This window comes from Mesoplodon densirostris, chromosome 3 (genome assembly GCF_025265405.1).
Source record: "Mesoplodon densirostris isolate mMesDen1 chromosome 3, mMesDen1 primary haplotype, whole genome shotgun sequence".
In the NCBI taxonomy this organism is placed as follows: domain Eukaryota; kingdom Metazoa; phylum Chordata; class Mammalia; order Artiodactyla; family Ziphiidae; genus Mesoplodon; species Mesoplodon densirostris.
In genome coordinates, this window is record NC_082663.1 from 153743915 (window position 1) to 153766888 (window position 22974).

Here is a 22974-nt window from a genome sequence, read left to right on the forward strand (position 1 = left end):
GTTTTCAAACTTTCAGTAGAAAACCTTCCTTCATATGAGGCCTGCCATGGTTCTGTCAGAGGCAGGGGGCTCTGCCCTCCACTTCTGCTCCTGACCCCAATCCCACCTCCTGAGAACACCTAAGGCTCCACTGATCTAGACCATCTCAGCTTGGTTCTTGATGCATTTTATGGACCAGGAAACTAAGGCTTAGAGAAGCAGCCTGGTGTAACAGAAAGAGCATAAAGCATAATCCCAAAGCTTGCCAGTGGTTTGTGGCAGCACCTACTGTTTTATGGTTAAGGAAAAAAGGAGGCTGGGGGCCTGAGCAACCTCTAGAAGAGAGGCAACTCATGAGTTTCTCATTCATGTAAAGTCTCAAACAGGTGTTCCTGGTCTGCCGTCAGCCCTAAAGTGTTGATTCGGATTCAGGTTCCTTCCATCCGTGACTCCATCAATTTCAACACCAGCTGAATGACTTAGGCCAGCTAAGTTTCTTGCCCCCACCCTGCTCTTTCAGCTGTAAGACAGAGATTATAAATGTAAAGCAGTACTTGTGGTGACCCTTGGCCTCCACAAGGAACAGATACGAAGTGGTGAGGACTATGGCACTTCTAGAGAGGATGGCCACTATTTTTAACTGTTGGTGTTGTGGGCTCCCCACCTCCAAAAAAAAAAAGATTAGGTGAAGTCCTAACCCCAGAACCTCAGAATGTGACCTTATTTGGGAATAGGGTCTTTTCAGAGGTAATCAAGTTAAAGTGAGGTCAGTAGGGTGGGCCCTAGTCCAATATGACTGGTGTCCTTATACAAAGGGGAAATTGGGACACAGCGACAGACACGTATAGAGAGCAGGTGATGTGAAGATGAGCTCAGGATTGTAGTAATGCTTGTACAAGGCACGGAACACCAAGGGACACAGATCCTTCCCTAGTGCCTTTAGAGGGATCACGGCCCCGCTGACACCATGATTTCAGACTTACGACCCCCAGAACAGTAAGACAATAAATTTCTGTTGTTCTAAACCACACGCTCTGGTCTTTTGTTATGGCAGCTCTAGGAAACGAATACGGTTGGCAATTAAATATTTTTAAACATTGTTCAGATCACAATGGCTTGAACGTAACCTGTTTGCAACTCTGTTGAAGGGGAAGGTGTTGTCACTGATTGCTTCTCCCCAATCCACAGAAGAGCACAGCTGAAAGAGGCAGAGGGTCCTGACCAATCCCAAGGAAGGGCTGTGGCAGAGGCTACCTTCACCAGCCCCTCACCCAGGCAAAGAGGAAGCCCCCACTGGGAACCTCTGGTCTTGCCTCTTCCTTCCAAGACACCTCTGGGTGTCTGTGGCTATATGACAGACCAACAGAATCCCTATGTCACGGGTTTGTTCAAGGATCAGAAAGGATCAAGCTTGCAAAAGCATTCTGGGAGAGGTTGTCTTTCCTCCTGGGGCTGAAGGCAGCAGACATAGACAGACTGGGATGCCCTCTGTCAGCTGGGAGCTCCTGGGTTACCAGGGAAATAGCCCTACCTTCTCTCAAGCCCATGAAGCTGGGAAAGTTCTAAGCACAAACAGCCCTGACACCAGTTTGTGGCTTCCAGAGAAATGAGAATGATAATAAATAAGTGTAAAAAGAGTTAACAACACACCCTTTAAGCCAAGAAAAAAAAATACATCAGGAGGGACAGTCACAATTTTGTGGACCGAGAGGAGATGTGAGGGGCTGGGCCATGGGGCCGTGAGGGAATGACAGTTGAGAGGGGTGAGGGTTCCCCTTCCCAGCCCTGGGAGATGGCGAGGAACGGAATAGGCTGTGTAGCAGCTGCTGGAGGCATTTCCCCCCTGGCCGAAGCAGCTGCTCCTCCTCTGCCCGGCCCGGCCCCTGTTTGGCGGCCATGTTGGTGGCAGGCTCCTAGCGGGACAGCGGCGTCTGCTTCAGGGACATGAGCACCGAGCGCAGGCGGGACACGTCTTTGCACTGCTTGCTGCTCTTGGGGTTGAAGTCACACAGCTGGGCCACCTTCTCCCACTCTGTGCCTGGGGCCTCCTCCTTGGATTCCTTCACAAAAGCCTCCTCAGATGCCCTGCAGGTGGAGAGAGGACGGAGGTTTCATAGCTGTCCGCCTTTCCCCTTAATCAGTGATGCCCTGCTCCCACTGGGCAAGGCTGCTTTGTCCAGCCTACTCTGGGGTCCTTTGTCTAGACGTCTCCTCCCCAGCCCCGGGCCCTCTGACCTCAGGCCCCCAGGAACAGCCCTGCCCTCAGAGGAAGCCTCGTTTGGTCCTGCCTCAGGGCCTTTGTACTTTCGGTCAGCTCTTTCCCCAGACCTGTTCATGGCTTGTTGCTTCTTGTAATTCAGGTCTGAGTGCAGGCCTTACCTCCTCAGAAAGGTCTTCCCTTGCCACTGTAGCTCAAGTAGCCTCCTACCCCTGCCCCAGCACTGTCTGTTCATTACCTCTCTATCAAGAGTTCCCAAACTGGGGCTCCTGACACCTAAAGGCCCTTGGGGGAACTAATGCAGTACCTCGGCTATTTTCAACATTTCCAAAAAGTGAGCAGGACATTGACTAACCACCTAGCTGAAGTCTCTGGTTCAGCATTGCCTCAGGGTTCTGTGGACCCTATAAGTGTTCTTTAGAAAAGAGTTGTGGTCAAAAATGTATAGAAGAATCAGTTAAAGAAGATCTTCAAAACAAGACTTGCAAAGCCTTTAATGTGCTTATGTGCACCACGAATGTGAGTAAACGATGGATATAGAATCTGCCATATCCCAAGCATACTTGACGACAGAACTCTTTTTAGCCCAAAATGACTATTATCTCTGTGGCACCACAGCCTGAGGAATGCTCCACTGGAGTCTTTGCCTTTGATTAGAATCAAATTAGGATGGAAACTGGTGGGGTTTTCATCAGAAGTTCTGGCTGACAGTTATAGAAGCCACTGATTAAGGAACAATGGGGAAACAAAGTACAATAAATGTAGTTTAGTGGACAAAACCTAAACATGGGAGTCATTAAGAGAAAAGCAATGAGGGATTCTGGGGTGGGGAGGGCTGGGTCTTTGTGCTGTTTAGCCAACAAGTGTCCCTAAAGCCCCTTTCTCCTTAGAAGCCCCCTGCATCTCAAGCAGGACCAGTTCTGCCACGTGCCAGGCACTGACTGATGGCAGGGAGCTCTCCAGGTGATCCCCACGGATGAGGATGAGCCGGGCCCCAGATCAGGTGACCCGGCCCCTCGCTAGTGATCTGGCTTCCCTGCTGTGTGCTTATTTCCTAACCTGGGAAGGGAGGATCAGTGCCTCCACTTTGCTGATCTGTCTCACTGGCCTGAGAATCAAACAACGTAGCAGGTGTGTGCAGGCTTGAGAAAACGTAAGGTGCTGTGTGGCATTGGCTGACCAGTGGGGCTGAGGGGAGCGATCCTAGGAGCTCTCTCTTCTGGGTCAAGAGGCTCCCCTCTAACCTTGTTGCTCAAAATGGGGTTCATGGTCCAGCAGCACCGGCATCACCATGGAGCTTGTTGCAAATGCAGGATCATGGCCTCACCTCAGTCCTTCTGAATCAGAATCTCCATTTTGACAAGAGGCCCTGGTGATTCATAGGCACATGGAAGTCTGAGAAGCGCTGGTCTAGACTATTCCTCTCTTCAGGACTCCCTTGGGTGCTCCTTGGGCCATTTCTTCGGGCGCAACAGGAGCACTGAACCCCCTGTGGTATTCCCCAGCGCCGACGCCCTTCTTCCATCCCCACTCTCCTGCTTGAAACCTCCCATGGCTCCCCGCTGCCTTCAGGATCAAGTCTGAGCTTTTTAACATCTCACGACAGGCTTTTTGCAACTGGCTCCAAACTGACCTTCTCTCCCCATTCCCACCGCTCCAGGTGCTGCAGGCCGCTAGGTATTTCCCATCTCATCGCCTTTGCCCCAGCAGCTTTTCCCACCTAGGATGCCATTCCCTTCTCACCCTCCCCACCCAGCACGCTCCTTCTCGCACTTGAAGGGCCAGCGGACTCTGACCTCTGAAGCCTGCCCGGGCTCTCCCTGAGCCCACCGTGTTCTTGCATGTGGCTCTTATCACAACACACTCCTGATCATGAGCAACTTGTGGGGACAGACCGTGTGTGTCTTACTCCTGTCTGACCAGAGACTGGCACTGGACAGATGGGAGAGCGGACAGGAGGAAAGAGTGGAAGGCTGTTACTCTGGTGTGTCCCATGATCTGTGAGAGAAGCGTTAGCCCAGACAGTGTCAGAGGCCTGCAAGGGCGTATCCAGAGCGAGGAACAGCAAATATTTGGCACATACACACGTGGCAATCATCACACATTCATCACCGCATTTTTTTCTTCAGCTTCACAATCCCCAGCACACCGTCCAGGCTGTCACTACCAGCCAGTGGGGTGGCATAAGAGGAAATCTCTGCCATCTCTGGTCTGGATCAGGCGCAGGACCAACTAGACCCCAAAGCAGAAACACGTGAAAGAGAACCACTGGTGGTCTGGACAGGGGCTCATGACCAAATTCAGGCTGAAGTTCTAAGGAGGAGCAGTGCACGTGTGGGCAGGAGCGGGGGATGGCTGTGCATCCTTTATACCTCTAGCACCTGCACTCAATGTTTGTTTTGTTCAACAGAAGACTCACTCCACCTCCCCACTCCAAGAGGCATCTCAGGAGGAGGGAGTTGGGCTGCTTTGCCCTTTGCCGCTCTCACCTGGGGATGGCCGGACATTCCTTTCTTTTCTTTGCCTGGATTTTAGCAAAGCTGTCTCAAAGATGCTCAATAAACATTTGCTGGAGGGATGGAGGTGAGCGTTGGTGCCTGTACCCACCCCTCAGGCTCACCTCCCGCTCTGATCATTGCCCCAGGCCCAGCCATACTCATTTATACCCCACAAGGGGGAGACTCAAGAAACTGCCAGCCACACACAGGCCCTTGCAGAGCAGCAAAGGAGACACGTACACGTAGCCGATGATATCAGCATCTGGCTGCTGGTAGAATGCTTTGTCGGCGATCCTTGAGGGAAGGGGGTTAGGTGGGGGAAGACGGGATGGCAAGATGGACAGACAGGCAGAGGGTTAAAGAGAAAGAGAGACAGCGTTAGTACCTCCAGTTGGAGACGTGTTAGGAAGCATAGTTCTGGAAGGCTCGGCAACTCCCCACAGTCCTGAGAGGAGAGCAGGGATCCTCCACCCACCCGAGTGGGTGGCCTTTTCTAAAACTCAGCCCTATCATATTAGTCCCCCTGTTTACAAACCTTCAGTGGCTCCCCACCGCCTGTGTCTGCCCGCCCCTCGCCTCCGAGGCCCTGCACATGTGAGCCCTCATTCCGGCCCTCTCTCCCGCCACTCCCTGGTGCCCAAGCACAACGTCCTTTCTTTCGTATCATGCTGTTCCCTAGTCTAGAATACCCTCCCCCACCCCCTGCCCTCTTTCTCCTGGTGAACTCCTAGCCACCTTCCAAAGCCCAGGTCCCTAGACACAGAGGTCCCTCTGCCACCCACATCCCTTGCTTCCACAGCTTTCCTGCAGAGGGCCCTACTACTGAGTTCAGCCATACCCGTGTGTTTCCCTCCTCTGCTCTTTGAGGACACAGACTGGGTCCTTCTCAGCTCGGCCTCCCCAGTGCCCGGCCCAGGGCCTGGCATGCAGCAGCTTGCAGCTGATGGCTTCCCAGAGGCAGCCTTTTCCTTCCTGGCAAGTCTTGTACCTTGAAGTGCACAGCCTCAGAGGCAGGGGCTGCTGGCAGTCTCTAGTCTGAGACCATTTCTGCAAGGTATTCTCCGGCGGGCCTCCGCTATCTTTCCTGACCAACATCTGTCCCCCTTCTTCCAGGAAGGGCATCCTGATTGTCCTTTGAAGCATCAGCTGCCCCCACTCAGTCCCTGTGGTTTGGGTGGGACCGGACCCCATGCACAACCCAAGTAATGGGACTATCGACCAAGCTGGGTCCATGGGAGAGTCCCTCCCCCGGGACAATCACTGGGCTTGGGGTGGGCACGTGACCCACACCAGACCAGTGAAGGTCAGGTGGAGGACTTCAGCTAGAGCTGTTGGGAGCAAGAGGCTTATTTTCACTGAAGTTGCCGAGAAAATCGAGCAGAAGCATGGAGCTGCTAGCGGCCACCACTGCCCCCATCCCAGGGGTGTGAGCCCAAGAGTGAAGGCCACGTAGGGGAAAGCAGACCGAGAGACAGTAAAAGTGAGTGCTGACGGACTTTGTTTCAGTGCCTGAGTCCACTGGGTCTGCAGCCCTTACCCCTGGCCTTTCCAGTTATACAGGCCACTAATTTCCCTTTATTCTTTAGCCACTTCTGGGTCAAAGCGTTATCATTTCTATAAGCAATAAGATCCTGCACACGGCTTGGTTCTTCCCTTCCAGCCAGGCCTGTGTTCTCTGTCATGATAACCATGACCACAGGGGGCCCAGGCCGAGCTGTTGGCCACTGGGCTCCAGGACAGCCTGGCTTACATTCCAGTGGGTCCCAGGACCTCGTCTGCTGACTGGCAGACTCACTTTTCTCTGTCGTGGTGAGGAGGTCAGAGCTTAACAGCGTACCAGCTCTGCAGAGCTCAGCGCACTGAGTTCCACAGGCCACTGAGGAAACATCATTGTGGGTTAGGCTTCTCCTTCCTCCGTGTTCTTGCCACCAAATCACCCATCCTCGAGACAGTCCCCCCACCATAGTTCCTCTCACTGTCCCCATAGGTCCTCTCATGTCCCTCTAGCTCCTATCCCCGTAGGTCCTCTCATGTCCCCATAGGTCCTCTCATGTCCCCATAGGGCCTCTTATGTCCCCATAGCTCCTCATATCCCCATAGGTCCTCTCATGTCCCCATATATCCTCTCATGTCCCCATAGGTCCTCATGTCCCCATAGGTCCTCTTATGTCCCCATCAGTCCTCTCATGTCCCCATAGGTCCTCTTATGTCCCCATCAGTCCTCTCGTGTCCCCATAGGTCCTCTTATGTCCCCATCAGTCCTCTCATGTCCCCATAGGTCCTCTTATGTCCCCATAGTTCCTCATATCCCTGTAGGTCCTCTCATGTCCCCATAGGTCCTCTCATGTCCCCATAGGTCCTCTTATGTCCCCATAGCTCCTCATATCCCTGTAGGTCCTCTCATGTCCCCATAGGTCCTCTTATGTCCCCATAGCTCCTCATATCCTTGTAGGTCCTCTCATGTCCCCATAGTTCCCTCATGACCCTACAGTCCCCTCGCACCCTCATAGCTCCTCTCACCGGTTGTTGATCTTGTTCTTCTCAACTTGTTCACTCTGGCGCTGGTTCCATTCCTCCAGGTCCTTCTTGGCCTTCTCCCGCCACTCCTGTTCCATCACTTTGGAGGCGGCATCTGCAACCCCCAACAGGTGAGTGAACAGCAACTTTCCAGGAGGGATGTGAGGCACAGCCGGCTGTGCTTCTGGCTGCTGCTTCTCCCCTTGGCCCCGGCAGGCAGCCCTGGGTCCATCCTCAGCCAATCCCACATTAAGGTGGGGCAGGGCCCCATATAGCCTAAGGCTTCCCCACCCGACCGTGTCCCAGAGAGCCAACCCAGTGGGGAGCCCGGGGCCAGGGGGACCAGCCCGGCTTGCACACTCAGCCCTGCCCTCACCCAGCTCTTGCAGCCGTTTCCGCTGCTCCTCTCTCCATTTGCGGATGCTCTCGGGTTCCTGCGTCAGCCTGTCAACCTGGGCAATTGCAGCGTAGCCATCAGCTGGACCGTTAGCCTCCTAGGACACAAACACACGGCAATGTACCCAGCCTGTCCACCTGCCCCTCTGTGTCTGGCGCCTGTGTACACCCCCCTCACATCTCAAACCACCTCATACCCACTGTCTCCTGGGACTGTACCTTGCCTTTGCACTTGCTGTGCCCTCTGCCAGTAATTCTGCTCCTTGTGTGACCATGGGCAAGTTACTCAACCTCTCTGTGCCTCACTTTCCTCATCATAAAATGGGCTACAAAATAGCCCTCACCCCACAGGGTTAATATGAGGATGAAATGAGTTAAAAAAGTGTAAAGAACTTCAAACGCTTCTTGGCACTCAGAGAGTTCCCTGTGTTTCTACCATTAAAGCCCTGCCCTATTCGTTTCATTTACCAAATAACACAGTCCCAAATGGCTTCACTTTATAATATGCTTACTTGTCCATTGTCTGTCTCCTCCATCAGAATGTCACCCTTGTGGCAACAGGGACCTTGCCTGTCCTGTTCACTGCTGTGTCCCCAGCATCCAGCACAGTGCCTGGCATGTAGCAGGTACACAATAACTATTTGCTGAGTGAACGAGCAGCCCTGAGATAGGCAGGGTGGCCAGGGCTACAACTATACAGTGATGAAAAACTCAGACTCTGCAGCTGGACCATCTGGGTTCAAATCCCACCTCTGCTGCCTGCTATATATGTGTGTAGCCCAGGCAAGTTGCTCAACCTTGCCTGGCTTCAGTTTTCTCAACTGAAGTGAGAATAGTAATAAAAGTACCTCTAAGAGTGAGCTATTTGTGAGGATTTGATGCAACAATATTTATAAGACATTTACAAGAGTGCCTGGCATGGAGTGATGGCTCAGTAAATGGTAGCTAGAATTATTATTATTATTAATTCCCATTTTATAGGGGAGGAAACTGAGGCCAGGAGAGATGGCACAACACAGTGGCAGAAGCAGGGCCAGAGTCCAGTCCTCTGGCTCCCAAGCCAGGGCTCTGCCCAATTCTCCACGCCACCTGCCAGGGTGGTGACTTGAAGCATTGTAGGCTGAGAGCTCAGCCCAGCAAGGATGGGGCTCCCCTCTGGTCTCGCAAAGCTGGAGACTTTATGATCCAGCCCCATCTCCTGGCACGCCCACTCTGGTACTCTGTCCGCCCCGTGCATTCCTGTCTGCACACATCCCACACGCCCATGCTGCCCGCCTTTGTCTCCTCTGTGCTTTCTGCCTTCAGTTGTCTTCCCTCCTTTCTCTAGCTGATGAAATCTTATTCCACCCCACAAGTTTCCAGCTCAGACGTCACCAGCTCTGGGATATTTCCCAGCCCCCAGACAGATTTCACACCCTGTCCTCTCTGTGCTCCTTGTCCCACCCTCACCTTCTACTGCGGGTGTCTCCCCGCTGGACCGCGAGCTCCCGGTGGGCAGGACAGGACCTTGTTTATAGCCTCTGAACTCTTGTCCCATCTTTTCATTGCTCCCTGTGCTCCTCCTGCAAGCACCCATCAAAACTGTCACGAGTACCAAAGTATCTACTCCCCACCCAACAACATCTGTCCAGTGGTGCCCGCTGTGGGCACACAGCTGGTGCTCAGTAAGCAGTGGCCATGTGGATGAAGATCCCCCCTGGGGCCAGCATGTGCCCGGTTCAGAGGAAGGGCTGGGTAAGCGTCTGCCCAAGGGGCTGTGGGCAGCAGGGCGAAGGAGCACGCAGATGGAACACCAGGGCTGCATCTCCAGCTGTCTCTGGGGAGAAGGAAGGGCAGGTCCAGGGAGGAGAGGTGCAGCCTGGCTCCTTGGATCAGGCCCACCCTTGGGTGGGGCAGTTGGGGCGCTGTCCTTATTCCTCTTTCCTGCCCAGCATTACACTTCAACTGAGAGAGTCACTCAAGACATCTCGAGGGGCCTTTCCAGGGCCCTAATCTGGACAACACGAGTTGATCACGGATGTACCTTTCCAGTTCTGGGAACAACCCTGTCCTGAGGCTAGGCTACCAGGACCTGTGCCCAATCCTATAGACTGTGCCATCTGCAGACAAATGCAGTTATTTTACTTTCTACGTGTTTATCCAGGTGCTACATTTTATTTCTTCTTGGCACTCATGATATCTTAAAAGCCTGGTTTGTTTACTATCTGCCCACCCCACCCTACCCCACCCCCCAGTAAGGGAATTCCTTGAGGACAGAGACTGCCTGTCTCTTTATAGTATGTAGAACATGGAGGGCCTGGCTGTAGGAGGATTTCAAGAACATTACTTGAATGAATTAACAAATGTTCAGGCTTGGGGTCAGGGATGAACGAGACAGCCCATCATCCGGGAGCTTGGCAGAGGGAGTCCCTCAGAAATGAGGACCATGGCTGGGGTACATGCATAACACGGGTCATGAAAAGAGTGGGGACAAGGGAGGGCATGACCTTTCTAGCCTGGGAGCAGAGTAGGCTGGGAAGAGATAGGGAGAGGGCATTTCAGACCAAGAGCTGGCAGCTTAAGGACCACATGAGGCCGGTGCCTTTGGAAAAATCTGAGTACAGAGATGCTACCAGGTGTGGAGCAGATGGGGTGGGAGAGGTGGGCCCAGGGGGTCCTCTGGGCAAAAGTCATCCCACGGTGTCCTTCAGGACCCACCATCTCCATCAAGACTGCCCCAAAATTAAGACTCACAGGTTACAGCGTTTTAAAACTGGCAGAGAACTTGAAATTAAACGGTTCTCTTTGCTCTTTACAACCTATAAGGCCAACTGGCCCGAAGCAGGGGAACGCAATCAGATTCACAGGTTGCATCAGACCGAAACTCTCCGGACCACCCAGTTCCAGAAACTGACCTGGAGACATTCCGGACCACCCAGTTCCAGGAACTGACCTGGGGGCTTTCCACCCAGCCCAGCCTTCCCGCCTTTTGAGGGGAGGGACTAGCGGTCCCAAGACTGATGTAACCGGCACCAGATAGTGCCACGATACCCGAAGAGACCACCAACTAAGGAATACCCTGCGCCCTCCCAGATTCACCACACCCCTTTCCCTTCTTCCCCTATAAAATCTTGCCCAGGAGGGTGGGAGGGAGGGAGATGCATGAGGGAAGGGATGTGGGAACAGATGTATATGTATGACTGATTCACTTTGTTATAAAGCAGAAACTAATTTAAAAAAATAAAAAAATTAAAAATTAAAATAAAATAAAATAAAATAAAATCTTGCCCAGCCCTCGCCCGGGTGCGACTTCTCTGGCCCCTTTCTCTCCGACCAGTGAACCTCGCCCGGGAGCGCCCCCTAATAAAGCTCACTTGAAGCTTTCCTCTGTTTCGTGGTGCCGTCCGTTAAGATCCGACCTTACACAACCCTACATGGTGGGTTTCATTATCTTTGTTTTACAGGTAGGAAAAGTCTAGCTCCAAATTCTCAAGGTCACCTGGCCAGGAACTGGCAGGGCCAGAATTCAAACTGAATTCCTGGGTGTCACACATAGCCACACATAGCCAATAGGGACCAAAGTTACTTCTGTGTCACGTGATTTTGGTCTCCCTGATAAGTCGACCATCCCAAGATTAGAGACTGCACCCCCTCGTCCCACTGCCCCACGCCCCATTCCCCATGTGTCTCTCTCACACCCACACACGTACCCTTGGCTCACTTAGTGGCTCGGCCGGGGATTTAGAAGCAGCTTCCAGGGCTACAGAGCACTTTTCTCAACAGACCTGCGGAGGCAGCAGTGCAGGGCTTCTAATCCCAAGTTCACAAACGAGAAATCCAGCTCAGAGCAGTGACTTGTCCAAAGCCGTCTGGCTGGGAAAAGCCAGAAATGAAGCGCAGGTTGTCTGACTCCATCCAAACTCCTCTGCCGCAGCCCGCCACAGCGCCCCGCGTAGGAGCAGTCTGGGTGTAGGAGCAGCTTGAGAAACCCTGGGGCTTCTCTGGGTCGGGGCGGGGTCGGGGGGTGGTGGGGCGGAGCCTAGAACAGCTGCACTGCACATCCAGGGGCACTGCTCAGTGTGGTCCAAGCATGCTGTGCCCAGGCCCTGGGTGCAAAGCCTGGCCAAGCTGGGCCTGCGTCCTCCACCAGCACGGCCTAGTAACAGGCTCTGGCTGGGAGCTGTGCCCGCGCCCCCAACCCCCATCCCTCCCGCCTGCGGGCACAGCAGCCCTGCACCCATGGTCTCTTCAGGTTCCCCCAGCACACTCTTCTCTGCTGCAGGTGCCAGGCTCCAGGCAAACCCCAGACTGCGTGTCTTATCCTCTGTGCCTTTGCACATGCTGTCCCCCTAGCCAGGTGGTCCTAGCCAGGAACACCCACATACCCCTGGGCAGCCTGGAATCCACTTCCAGCATCCGTCCCTGTCACACTCTCTGACTTCAGTGCAGCGTCTGGCACCTGAGCCTGGTTCAGGTCCCAGCTCTTCCCGGCTGTGCAACCAGAGCTATTAAACCTCCCTGTGCATCCTCCTCCTCACCTGTAAAATGGGGATAATGACAGAACCTACATCGTAGGGGTGTTGGGAGGATGAAATGAGTTAATCCACATAAAGCTTTTGGGTGGTGCCTGACGCATAGTAAGAACTCTTGAGACCAGCCCCACAGCCGAGCCCTTGCCATCCTGCATGACTTTCAGGTCTCTGTCCTTTGAGCCCTTTGAGGACAAACATCCATGGGATTTGCCTCTACATCTGAGGCCCTGAGCACAGCACATGGCACTCAGAATGCGAGTTGACTAAATGAAGGAATGAGGGGCTGCCTGCAAAGCGATGTGGAGGGCATGGGGACACAGCATCAGAGCAACTGGGCTTTAAGTCCCCTCCTGCCACTCACTGGATGTGCGACCTTTAAGAAGTCCCTTCCCGGGCTTCCTTGGTGGCGCAGTGGTTAAGAATCCGCCTGCCAATGCAGGGGACATGGGTTCAAGCCCTGGTCCAGGAGGATCCCACGTACCGCAGAGCAACGAAGCTCCTGCGCCACAACTACTGAGCCTGCGCTCTAGAGCCCGTGAGCCACAACTACTGAGGCCACATGCCACAACTACTGAAGTCCGCGCGCCTAGAGCCCGTGCTCCACAACAAGAGTAGCCACAGAAATGAGAAGCCCGCACACTGCAACAAAGAGTAGCCCTCGCTCGCCGCAACTAGAGAAAGCCCACGCGCAGCAACGAAGACCCAACGCAGCCATAAATAAACAAACAAATAAATAAATAAATAAAATTGAAAAAAAGAAGAAGTCCCTTCCCTGGGCTCCTTAGGTTTTGTCACCTGTCAAATGGGAGTGACAACATCCCACTCGGGGTGCAAAATGGGGCCTGAATGCAATAACTGCCCTGCGACCCCTGTAGCCTGCAGCGGACATGCACATGCACATGCACGGGTGGCAGAGCTGCAGGGCTCACCATTGCCCATGGCAGGCCCCCAGCAGGCCGGCTCGCGCTGCACCATCGCCACAACCAGGAAGAACACAGTGGTGCTGCCAGCAGACAAGGCCCTGAGAAGCTCTTTGCTGGCTCCCCTTCTCCAGCTGCTCTGGACTTATTTTTCTGCCCTGCCCCTCCCTGCCACTGAGCAGTGAGGTCGGGAGGGCCACAGCCGGGCTCCTCTTTCATCACTTGACTGTCGCAGTGAGGAAATCGGGTCAGCCGCCAGGGAGTCTGGCAGCCCAGGAGGGCTCACCAGGGGCTGCAGGAATGCTCTGAGCCCCTCCCAAGCTCGAAAGGGAAGGGGTCAGGAATGGCCAAGACCAAAAGGCCACAGGCTACAGTCAGGGCCAGGCTTGTCTCAGCCCAGCTCCCCAGCACTCCTCTCCCGAGGGACCCCTCCGCTGGACACTGGATACCACCACAAGGGCTTCCCGGGGGCCATGCTGGCCGAGCATGTGCTGTGACTCCAGGGACAGCCAGGAGGATGAGGCATAACCGGTCTGTGGGATTGACCAGCTAAAGCTAAGCTGAGCTGAGCTGTTGATTCCTCTAAGTAGCTCAACGGGGATGCAGACTTATCCTTAGGCCTTGTTGGGGATCAGGTTCACAGTTGGACCCCCTAGTGGCCCATAGCCTTCCAGAAAAGATTAAGAAAGGTAGCAGGAAAGTTCTGCCCAGGACCCTTGAAAGCCTGGGGTGCACAAGCCAGATACTGCTCTATGCTCCATCCTAAGAAAAGTCTGCAGGGGCTTCCCACCCGCCAGCTGGCTGCTGTGGCCTGCCCGGTCCAGCAACAAGGGGATGGTACAAAGGGCACCAGATCAGGGGCAGGAGATCTAGATGAACCTGAGCTTGGCCACTAAGCTTCTGAGTGACTCACCTCATCTGTGACCCCTCCCCTGCCTGTAAGGATGCTAGCGTGGCACAGATGTGAAATGAGTTACAGATAAACATAGCTGGGGTTATTCTTAGTAGCAGGGAGAATAAGAGTTCCCACCGAGACTGGGGAGGAGGCCCAGGGTTTCTCAGATCCATTAAATACAAAGCGAGGCCTGGGGCAGGGAGGGAGAAGGCCTCCAGATCCTAATGTATAGAAAGGGAAAATTATCCTGCTCATGGTGTTCTAGGTACTTCTCCGGTCCCAAGTGTATCTCCAGCTCCAGGGCCATTTTAGGACACAGACCTTTTGGGTCAGGCCACGTCCTTTTGAGTGTGCCCAGGACAGGAGCAGCCTGAGTCTCAATGCTCTGCCAAACTGGACCGACGTCAATGCTGCTTATTTGGTGCTCTCAGGCCCAGGGAGACACGAAGCCCTTAAAGTCCTAGAGACTGACTTTTCTAGCTTGCTGGTAGTTGAGTAATTTTCCAGAAATGGGACTTGGCCAGTTGCCCTGGGTAAGGTACCAGCCCATCCCTCTTACATAAGAAAGTATTGTTTGTTCTCCCTGAGGATTTAGGAGGCCAGCTCCTCAACGAGGAGAGCTGAGGAGATCCTGCAGCTGCAGCCCCAGCAGTCAAGGGTCTTTGAGCCAGTCCAGTGGGAATTAACATTTATCCAATGAAGGTTTGGCCCCCACCCAGGTATCTGCAGGTTGGGGGTAAAGACTGTTGCATCTGTGGGGTCCTGGGGATGCTATTTGTGGCCCAAGTTCTTTAAGTACTTTCAAAATGATCTGTGTATGTACGAAGGGAGGGGGTTAAGTGAGTGTGGAGAGAAGCAGTATTTAACTAGAAATATCTTTACTAGCTGTTTTTTTTGGGGGGGGCGGTGAGTGTGTGTGTGTGTGTGTGTTATAGGATCACTACAAAGAATTTTAAGACAATCCAGTGGAAGTGAAAGGCCTTTCCTTATCCCCCCTTCTCCCACAAGCTCAGGGCTAACCACTGTTAACAGTTGGTACACATCCTTTCAGATCTTTCATGAAAACATATTTCTAAAATAAAAAACAAGACCATACTGTGCATATTATTCTGCAAGCTGCTTTGCCATTTACTATATTATAGGCATCTTTTCATGTCAATACAGAAAGCTCTGACTACTCTTTTTAACAACAGAATGGTTTTCCAATTTACCTACCCAGGCCCTCAATACTAGGCACTTAGGTTGTTTCCAGTTTGCCTGCTATTATAAATAATCCTGCAAAGAATCTGGGTGTCCTTGTCCAGCTATTTCCTTTGGGAAAATTCTGAGAAGTGGAATCTCTGGGTCCAAGGCTCACCCAGTTAAAATGCTCAGACATGGTGGAGATGACCATTGGCTTCAGCCTCCCACCAATGGCACACACGTGTGCAGGGCCCTGTGTTTCCTTTAGTCCACGCCACTGCAGGCCACTTAATCTCTCCCTCTGGAAGCTGGACATCATCACGGGCAACCTGAGGCCACACCCCATTGACCCCTGTGGTCCTGATTCTTCATCCCCTTCTCCTACATGACCAAAAGAACCACGTCAAAACCTTTCTTGATGTTCCCATCCCAATGAACAGAACTTGAATCCCTAATCCTACCCATGATGGGGGCCCAAAGTTACTGAGACCCAGGCTGTCGGTCACTTCCCCTGCTACGACAGAATCTTGCTTACCTGATACACATCTCCATTGACTGTGGTCCCCATGTCCTCAGAACCCGCTGGAAAGAGAACAGTAGACAGTATCACTCATTGCTCAGCTTATAGCAAGCAGGGTCTTACATTAGCCCCCGAAGCAACCTCTGTATATGTCCATGTGCGTACTGACTCCCCACCCTACACGCACACATAATGGCTACGTAAATAACCTGGGCTAAATCCTTGACTGTGCACAAAGCCTTCTCACAGCCATTATGACCTCTGATTTTGACCATAGCCTTGTGACAAAGCCGTTATCAACCCATTTTACAGATTCTCAAATTGAGGCTCAGAGAGGCTATGTGATTGCCCAAGGTCACCCAGCCAGTAATAGCTCCTCACCTACCCGAAATTAATTTCCCCTCAGCCACGGCAGGGAGTGGCCCAACTGTCTGTGGAGCTTGTGCCCGGTGAGCAGGCAGAGGCTCTGGAGGCTCAGGGCAGGGTCTTCGAGGGCTCAGGAAGAGGGGCCTGCACGTCTCTGCCTGTCCGTGTGGTGCCTTGAGCAATGGCTCCACCTGGGAGAGCAGGAATCACAGCCCCCACCAGGCAGCACCTGGCCTACTTTTCCTCCTCCTGCCCCTCCCAGAAGGAGTCGATTTTGCCCTCACCTAAACAATGACTCCTCCCGGCCCCCTTCCCTGACATCTGGTTAGTCACAAATTCCTGTGGCTTCTGCTGCAACAAGAATCCTCAGAGTTGCCCTCCGCCCTCTGCCCCCTGCCTGGCCCACCTGTACAACTACTTTGGCCTGTCTGCCCCGCTAGTGGCAAGCACCTGGACGGGCACGCCTGTGTCCATTATCCTCACCACTGTCTTCCCCAGAGCCGTGCACGGTACCTGTGACTTAGGACGCGCTCAGAAACTATTTGTTGAATAAGCAAATGAATCAGTGCGTTAAAGAAAGAAGGAATAAATGGTTTTTGTCCACTCACTGGCCTCCCTGCCTCCATCTTCACCCTCTCCCAAACCTCTTTCAAACCAGCTGCCAAGGTTGACGTTTTGAAAAGCACACACTTACCTATGTCCCTCCTCTAATTAAAAATATAATGAACACAAACCAAAAGGAAATCCACTTCCCGTGGACCATGGTGGCCGATAGGGCCTGCTCCTTCCTTGGGGCCTTGGCAGGTGCTGTCCCCTCTCCCTAGAAAGCTCTCCTGCCCATTTCCGTGTGGGCTGTTGCCTCGCGCCCTTCAGCTGCTGCTCAAACACTGCCTTATTAGAGGCCTTCCCTGACCACCCCTGACATTCATCCCCCAGCACCCCTACCTCCTCCCCTGGGCAGTTACTGTCTCTGTAGCACCTACCACAGCCTGATATGTTTATTTTTGTATGTGCTTATTATCTGTCTTCCCCACTTGAATGCCCTCTGGGAGGGCAGGGACTTTGTTTTGTCCACTGCTGGGATCCAGCACCTAGAACAGTGCCTGACCCATAATAGGAGCCCAATAAATATTTGTTGAATGAGTACATTGAACCCTGGCCCACAGCTCGTGAGGATCTTTACAATCTGGCCCTGCCCATTTTTCCTGCCTCACTTCCCACCAGTCCCTCCCACAAACCCTATTCTGGTTTCCTCCTTCCCCAAACACACTATGCCGCATCCCACTCCTTTCTTCCTGCTTCCCTCACTAAAGAATGCTCTTTGGGATCTAGTCGTTCTCCAAGGCCCAGTTCACAAGTCATCCCCTCTGGGAAGCCCTCTACTACTTCCCCTTCTTCCCTGGGTGCTGATGGAAGGTCTCAACTCTGGGGTATCCCAGAATATCGTACAGAACCCCCCACGCTCTTATGCGATTACTGTGACCTCCCACGGGTCATTCACTCCCTTATCAGGCTCTGTACCCCATTCAGCTCCTAAGGGTGAGCAGTGTTGGCTAAATGGAAGCTGACTTGCTCTTTGGGGGCCCACTGTTATCTAAAAGGCCTGAGGACTCTCGGAAACTTCAATGCCTCTTAGCCAAGACCCACAGGAGGCTGCATGAGATCACCGCAGATGAACAAGTACACTTTACCAGCCAGGTAGAGCTGTGAGTAACGATGACAGTGTTTTCAGCTTGGGGACTGAAGAGAAGGATACTTAATCCCATGGCAATAATGCCCAGCTGATATAGATTATAATCAACTTTGTTTTCACAACCAAACAGTGATTGATTTTGACCCACCGTTGTCAGCCATCCTCCCTACTCATTCAGATGGGGTTTCTCCTGCATGGGTGGCCTGGCCCCTAAATCAGTGGCAGCATCTTCTGCAAAGTGGCTTCTTCTCCTGGGGCATCTCCTCTACCAGGGCCTTACGTTACTAGGGTCCATTTACGATGATGCTGGTCTGTGCACCTGGCATTTCTGGAGGGGAAGTTGCGGCCCCACCCCCCAGACCAGTCCCAGCCTCAGGCCCCTTGTCCACAGGTGCCCACCCTGGCCTTCAGGAAGTCTCTGTGCTCCAGCCTCTCAGTTCCATGAGTGTTCCCCTGGAATGAGGCTTAACCTCTTTGGGAATCCACACACACCCACACACAGAATTACAAGTCTCTGTCCCCACAATGAGTAGCCCATGGCACATTGATGATCACGTGTCCACAGTCCAAAGCCGGCAGAACCGGAGTACGGCAGGTACGAGTCCCAAGGATAACCCCGTGGGTGTTGCTTCTCTCAGATCCCTGACCCCTTTTGGAACGGGGGCAGACAAGGGTCCAGAACATTCCTGGGAGGTTACTGAGGCCCATCAGGGGAAATGGGCTTGCCAGGAAATGACTGGGCAAGTCGGGGTCAGAGCCAGGTGGAGTGCTTAGAAATCTGGGTGTGAAAATGTACACACCTCCTGGGCCCTACCCAAGGCTGATGAATGGAAACAAAGTATCCATTGCTCAGGCTGGCCGTAGTTCCAGCCCCAGAGGAGAGACTCAAAGTGGCTCAGGCTCAGGCCTACACTAAACAGTTTCCCCAGGGGTACCTGGGAGCCCAACGTCAGTGCACTCAGCACAGGGGCATCATTTAAGAGACGAGACTCAGCAGTGATGAGTGGTGCTGGCTGCAGGAGCTTCCGCCCAGCTCCCAGCAGCGCAAGGCACATTTTCCGCACCTCATTTGGGCTTCTGGCACTCATCACTGGTCTCGGGGGATTACTTGCTCATCACCGTCTAGGCCTAGGAGGATCAGATCAATTCCATCCTATCTGGCCACCTATTGAGCCGCCATCCCATAACCTCTCCTGGATCCCCATGCCCCACTCAGCAGAGCAGTTGAGCATTTGCAGCTTTAGTGGTTGTGAGTCTGGGAGACTCTCAGAGGGCCGTGTCCCCGCTTCTCTCCCTGCCACCTCAGGTCTGGGGCCAATCTGAGCACCACCACTGCCGGAGAGGGAAACTCCCATCCAGGCTGTAAACCCCTGGAGCCCCATTGTCCTGGGAGAGGTCACAGCCTGCTCAACCCCCAGCCACCTGTGCGGCCCTCTGCCTGACTTCTACCTGCTTCTCTCTTAGGTGGTTCTGACACTGGCTCTCCCAGCAGGGCCTCTCCCAGGCCAACCCGGCTGGGGAAGTTGGTGGACTCAAGGGGAAGATGTGGACAAATGAACATGCACGTGGTACATGGTACATGAACGTGGGCCCACATTTCCTAGGAATTCCCTGGGATGTGTGAGGGTCCCACTGAAGTGCTAGGAGCTGCTGCTTCTTCAGAAGTCCTCCACTGCTGGCTTGGTTGGGTAGCAAAAGACCCGCCTCCCTACCTCTACATCTCATTACCTCCCAGGGTGACTGCCACAGCATTTGAAAGAGCATGGAGCCCACAGTTGAGAAGCCTGGGATCAAGTCCCAGATCTGTCACTCATGGCTGTGTGACTTTGGGCAAGATATTCAGGCTCTCTGGGCCTCCAGTTTCTTATATGTTACAAAAGGCTTGTTATGTTTCTAGTACCAAGAGGATACAGAGATGCTTCAAGCTCCTCAAGCCACAGGAACTGTCTTATTCATACCTGTACCCCCACTGGGCCTGGCACACAGTAGGTGCTCAGTAAATGCTGAATGGATACAAACATGACTAAAAGGATCCTTACTTGTAAACATTTTTAAAAAATATGTAAGGTACCACTTATTCCAACAGGCCCATAAACTCCTACCAAAACGACGACATTAACAAGAAGCAAGCACTGTTTTGGAGGTACCCATGAAAGTGATATCTACTTTTTTACTAGATACGTTAAGAAATTGCCCTTTCAGGCAGAGCCAGAGCGGGAACATTGTTGATAAACACAGTACTGCAAGAACCAAATCCTGAGTCCTGGACCACCTTTGGAACACCATTGAGCTACAAACCCCAGGAGGACAGGACCACATCTGACTGAAGCCCTCTGTGCTCCTGCCCCCACCCTGGTGTCTAACTCAGAGCCTGGCATATGGAAGACAGTGTGGTCAGGTGGAAAGGGTTAGAGTTAGAGATGAATGGTTTAGAGTCCTCACTCTGCCACTTACTAGTTGTTTCAGTAGTGTACCTTTTGAGCCTCGGTTTTGCCATCTCTGAAATGGGTTTAATAATGCGTATGAAATGATTAAATGTAAGAAAAGTGCCTAGACCAGTGACTGCAGGATGGCAGGTGTTCCCCAGGGAAGGTCTGTGAGTTCTTGGAGCACCCAGCGTCCCCTGCTCTCCCAGCTGTTAGGAGGGAGCTACTTCTGAGGGGCAGGGAGATCTGGGGTTCTGCCCACACCTGCAGGGCTCAGCCTGGGGCAGCCAGCCTACTGGGAAGCTCAAGCCTGGACTGTGTTGGATTCCAGAGCCAGGCAATAGTGGAGTTGGCTTGGGCATGAAATGTCATGACGAATTTCTATCCTGGGAGCCACCAGATCCACAGCGCCAGGCAAGGCCTCAGATGGGGATCTCCAAAAGATCCCCCCGTCCCCGCCGCATCTCCTCCAGGTCCCGGTCAGGTACACACTAGCCCCAGGCCTGCTCCTGGCTGGCCATAGCAGGCCCTCTTCACTCCACCCGGTATGCCGGGTGCAAGCTCCAGGCCCCCCAACCCCCAGGCCACCGGGCTGACTCACCCCCACTCGCGGGTCCCGGCTGCGTGAGGGCCGCCTGGCTGCCAGCAGGTGCCCCGAAGCCCTCATCATTCTCTATGCCCGCGATTTCACTCTCCTGCTGGGCCAGGAAGGCAGCCGCCGGGTCCTCCTCGGCCGCCTCGGGGGCCCCGCTCTCCGTCGACGAGAAGAAGCCAAAGTCATCAGCCATTTTCCCCACGTCTCTGCTGAAGCGTCCGCCTGGCGCTCGGCTCTGCCCGGCGCGTGCCCCGCCCTGCGCCCGGCGGCCGCGACACTGTCACCCGAGCCGCCCGGGGGAGCCGGCCTCGGCGGGGACAGGCTCGGCGCGGCGGCCCCGCACTTCCTCTCCGCCACCGGGCCCGGCTCGCCTGTCACTGCGGCTGCAGGCGGGAGGAGCCGGGACGGGAATGCGGTGATGTCACCGGCCGAGGGAGGAGGCCCGCAGGACGGCCGGAGGTCGCCTCGCAGCGGCCACAGGAGGGCGGCAGCAGGACGGCGGCGCAGACCGAGGGGCCCAGAGGCCTGGGCCGCGCTCCCCGCTCCGGGCCAGCAGCACTCATTTCCAGGACACCAGGACAGGGCGCAGCTCTCGCAGGGTCTAGAGGCTAAGCAGACTGGAGAAAGTGACCATAGCGTGTACAGGGCCACCGCAGGTTGGCAGCCCGGGCTTCGGGAGCACCGAGGGGGTGGTCGCTGCGCAACCTGACTCCTGATTGATTCTGCAAAAGTTTCTTCTCCTAAGCTAGGCGGGTATTATTATGAAGCCCATTATCATGAGCCTTGGAGAAATGACAGTAAGTCCCACGGCTTTATGGCACCTTTCCTGCAAGTCCAGGGCCTTTCCCACAAGGCCGTGTTGCTTCCGTGCATTTCTTCAGCACTTCCTTTCATTCGGTGAGGCTTCAGCTCAGACCTCCAGAGTCTGTGTGTCCTGACTGGTTCCCTACTTGGAGGCTGGGTCCCTTAAATGTCCCTTAAGTATGAACCAGCTTGGGAAAGGCAGACCTAATTTATCCAGGCAGCCTGGCGCTCAGTCACCCTGAATAAACAGTCTCCCAAATACAGTAAAACCGAGCCTTGGCGACAGGGAGATTACAACCTAAGAGGCCTGCAGATGGGAAATGCCAGACAGCACAGCATAAAAGGCGCTCTGACATTTAAACACAGGGTATTGGGGGTCCCGGAGATCCACCATTGGATCTGGGCTTTGGGATTTTCTCTTTCTGATTTGAAACCTGAAAGTCAACTATAACCTGGAAAAGAGAAAGGAAAGATGTGCTGCAAACTGGGGGTTCCCTTGGGGGTGGGGAGCAGAAGGCTAGACCGAAGGGCAATTTCAGTTTTTCACAGTAATACTTTGATGTCGTTTTCACTGTTATGATGAGAATATAATCATTTATCAGTAGTGTAGGAAAGAAAGAAAGAAGCTTCAGGCCCTGCACAACCTGGTCCAAGCACAGCACCCCGCCATCATCCATCTCATTCCTCTTCCTCATTCCCCCAGCTGCAGGCTCAGGTGCTGAAAAGACCTTGAAAGTTTCCTAGTTTAACAAGCCAGCCATAAATGTGGACTCCAGGTTTCGTAGAGACAGAAGGGCTAGTGAACACGCTCTGTGCCCGCCCTGCTCGCACCTGGATGTTCTTACTTGGCTCCTGGAGACTTCAGTGCCACTACAGGCACTCTTCCCAACTATTTCTTCCTTCCTTCCTGCTCCTTCCTAATTTAGCCATCAGCAGAATTTAGCTCCATGCTTAATTTATACAAGTTACTGGTCCAGATCATTCTGCAGCCATGCTTGCTCTTATACATGACTCTTATTCTTAATCATGAATATTAAAAATGATCGTTAAAAAGTTATCTTTTGAACCATGCAGCACTTCTTTGTGCTGGAGATTCCCACTTTCTTGACACCACCCTAAATATCTTTGGAGATCTCTAAACACAGTTCTTGTCTTCTAATTCTCCATTTAATTGTGAAGCTCAGTAATGGTCAAAAGACATGGATAAATAAAGTTGAGTAAAGATATGGGACAGTCGCACAGAATCTAAATTTCAGCTTATGAAGTCTGAAGTGGAGAAATTTTAAAAACATTTTTAATGGAAAATTTCAAGCATGCAGAAGAGTAGAAAGATTGATATAATACAACTCCACATACTAACCCCTGAACCTCAGTGTTACCAACATAGAGTCAGTCTTGTTTCATCTGCAACCTTTATTCCTCCCCATATATTATATAATTTCATCTGTAAATCA

The 22974-nt window shown here is 53.2% G+C and overlaps 1 protein-coding gene across 1 annotated transcript; it reads right to left on the minus strand.

The window, feature by feature from the left end:
* Nucleotides 1–1617: 1617 nt before the first annotated feature.
* Nucleotides 1618–21109, minus strand: CLTB (clathrin light chain B). Its single transcript, XM_060094837.1, has 5 exons — nucleotides 20723–21109; nucleotides 15652–15698; nucleotides 7589–7706; nucleotides 7216–7327; nucleotides 1618–2064 (listed from the first exon to the last, which is right to left on the minus strand). Exons 1-5 carry the CDS (start codon nucleotides 20907–20909, stop codon nucleotides 1893–1895), a joined length of 636 nt encoding a protein of 211 aa, XP_059950820.1. The 5' UTR covers nucleotides 20910–21109; the 3' UTR covers nucleotides 1618–1892.
* Between the last annotated feature and the right edge of the window lie 1865 nt (nucleotides 21110–22974).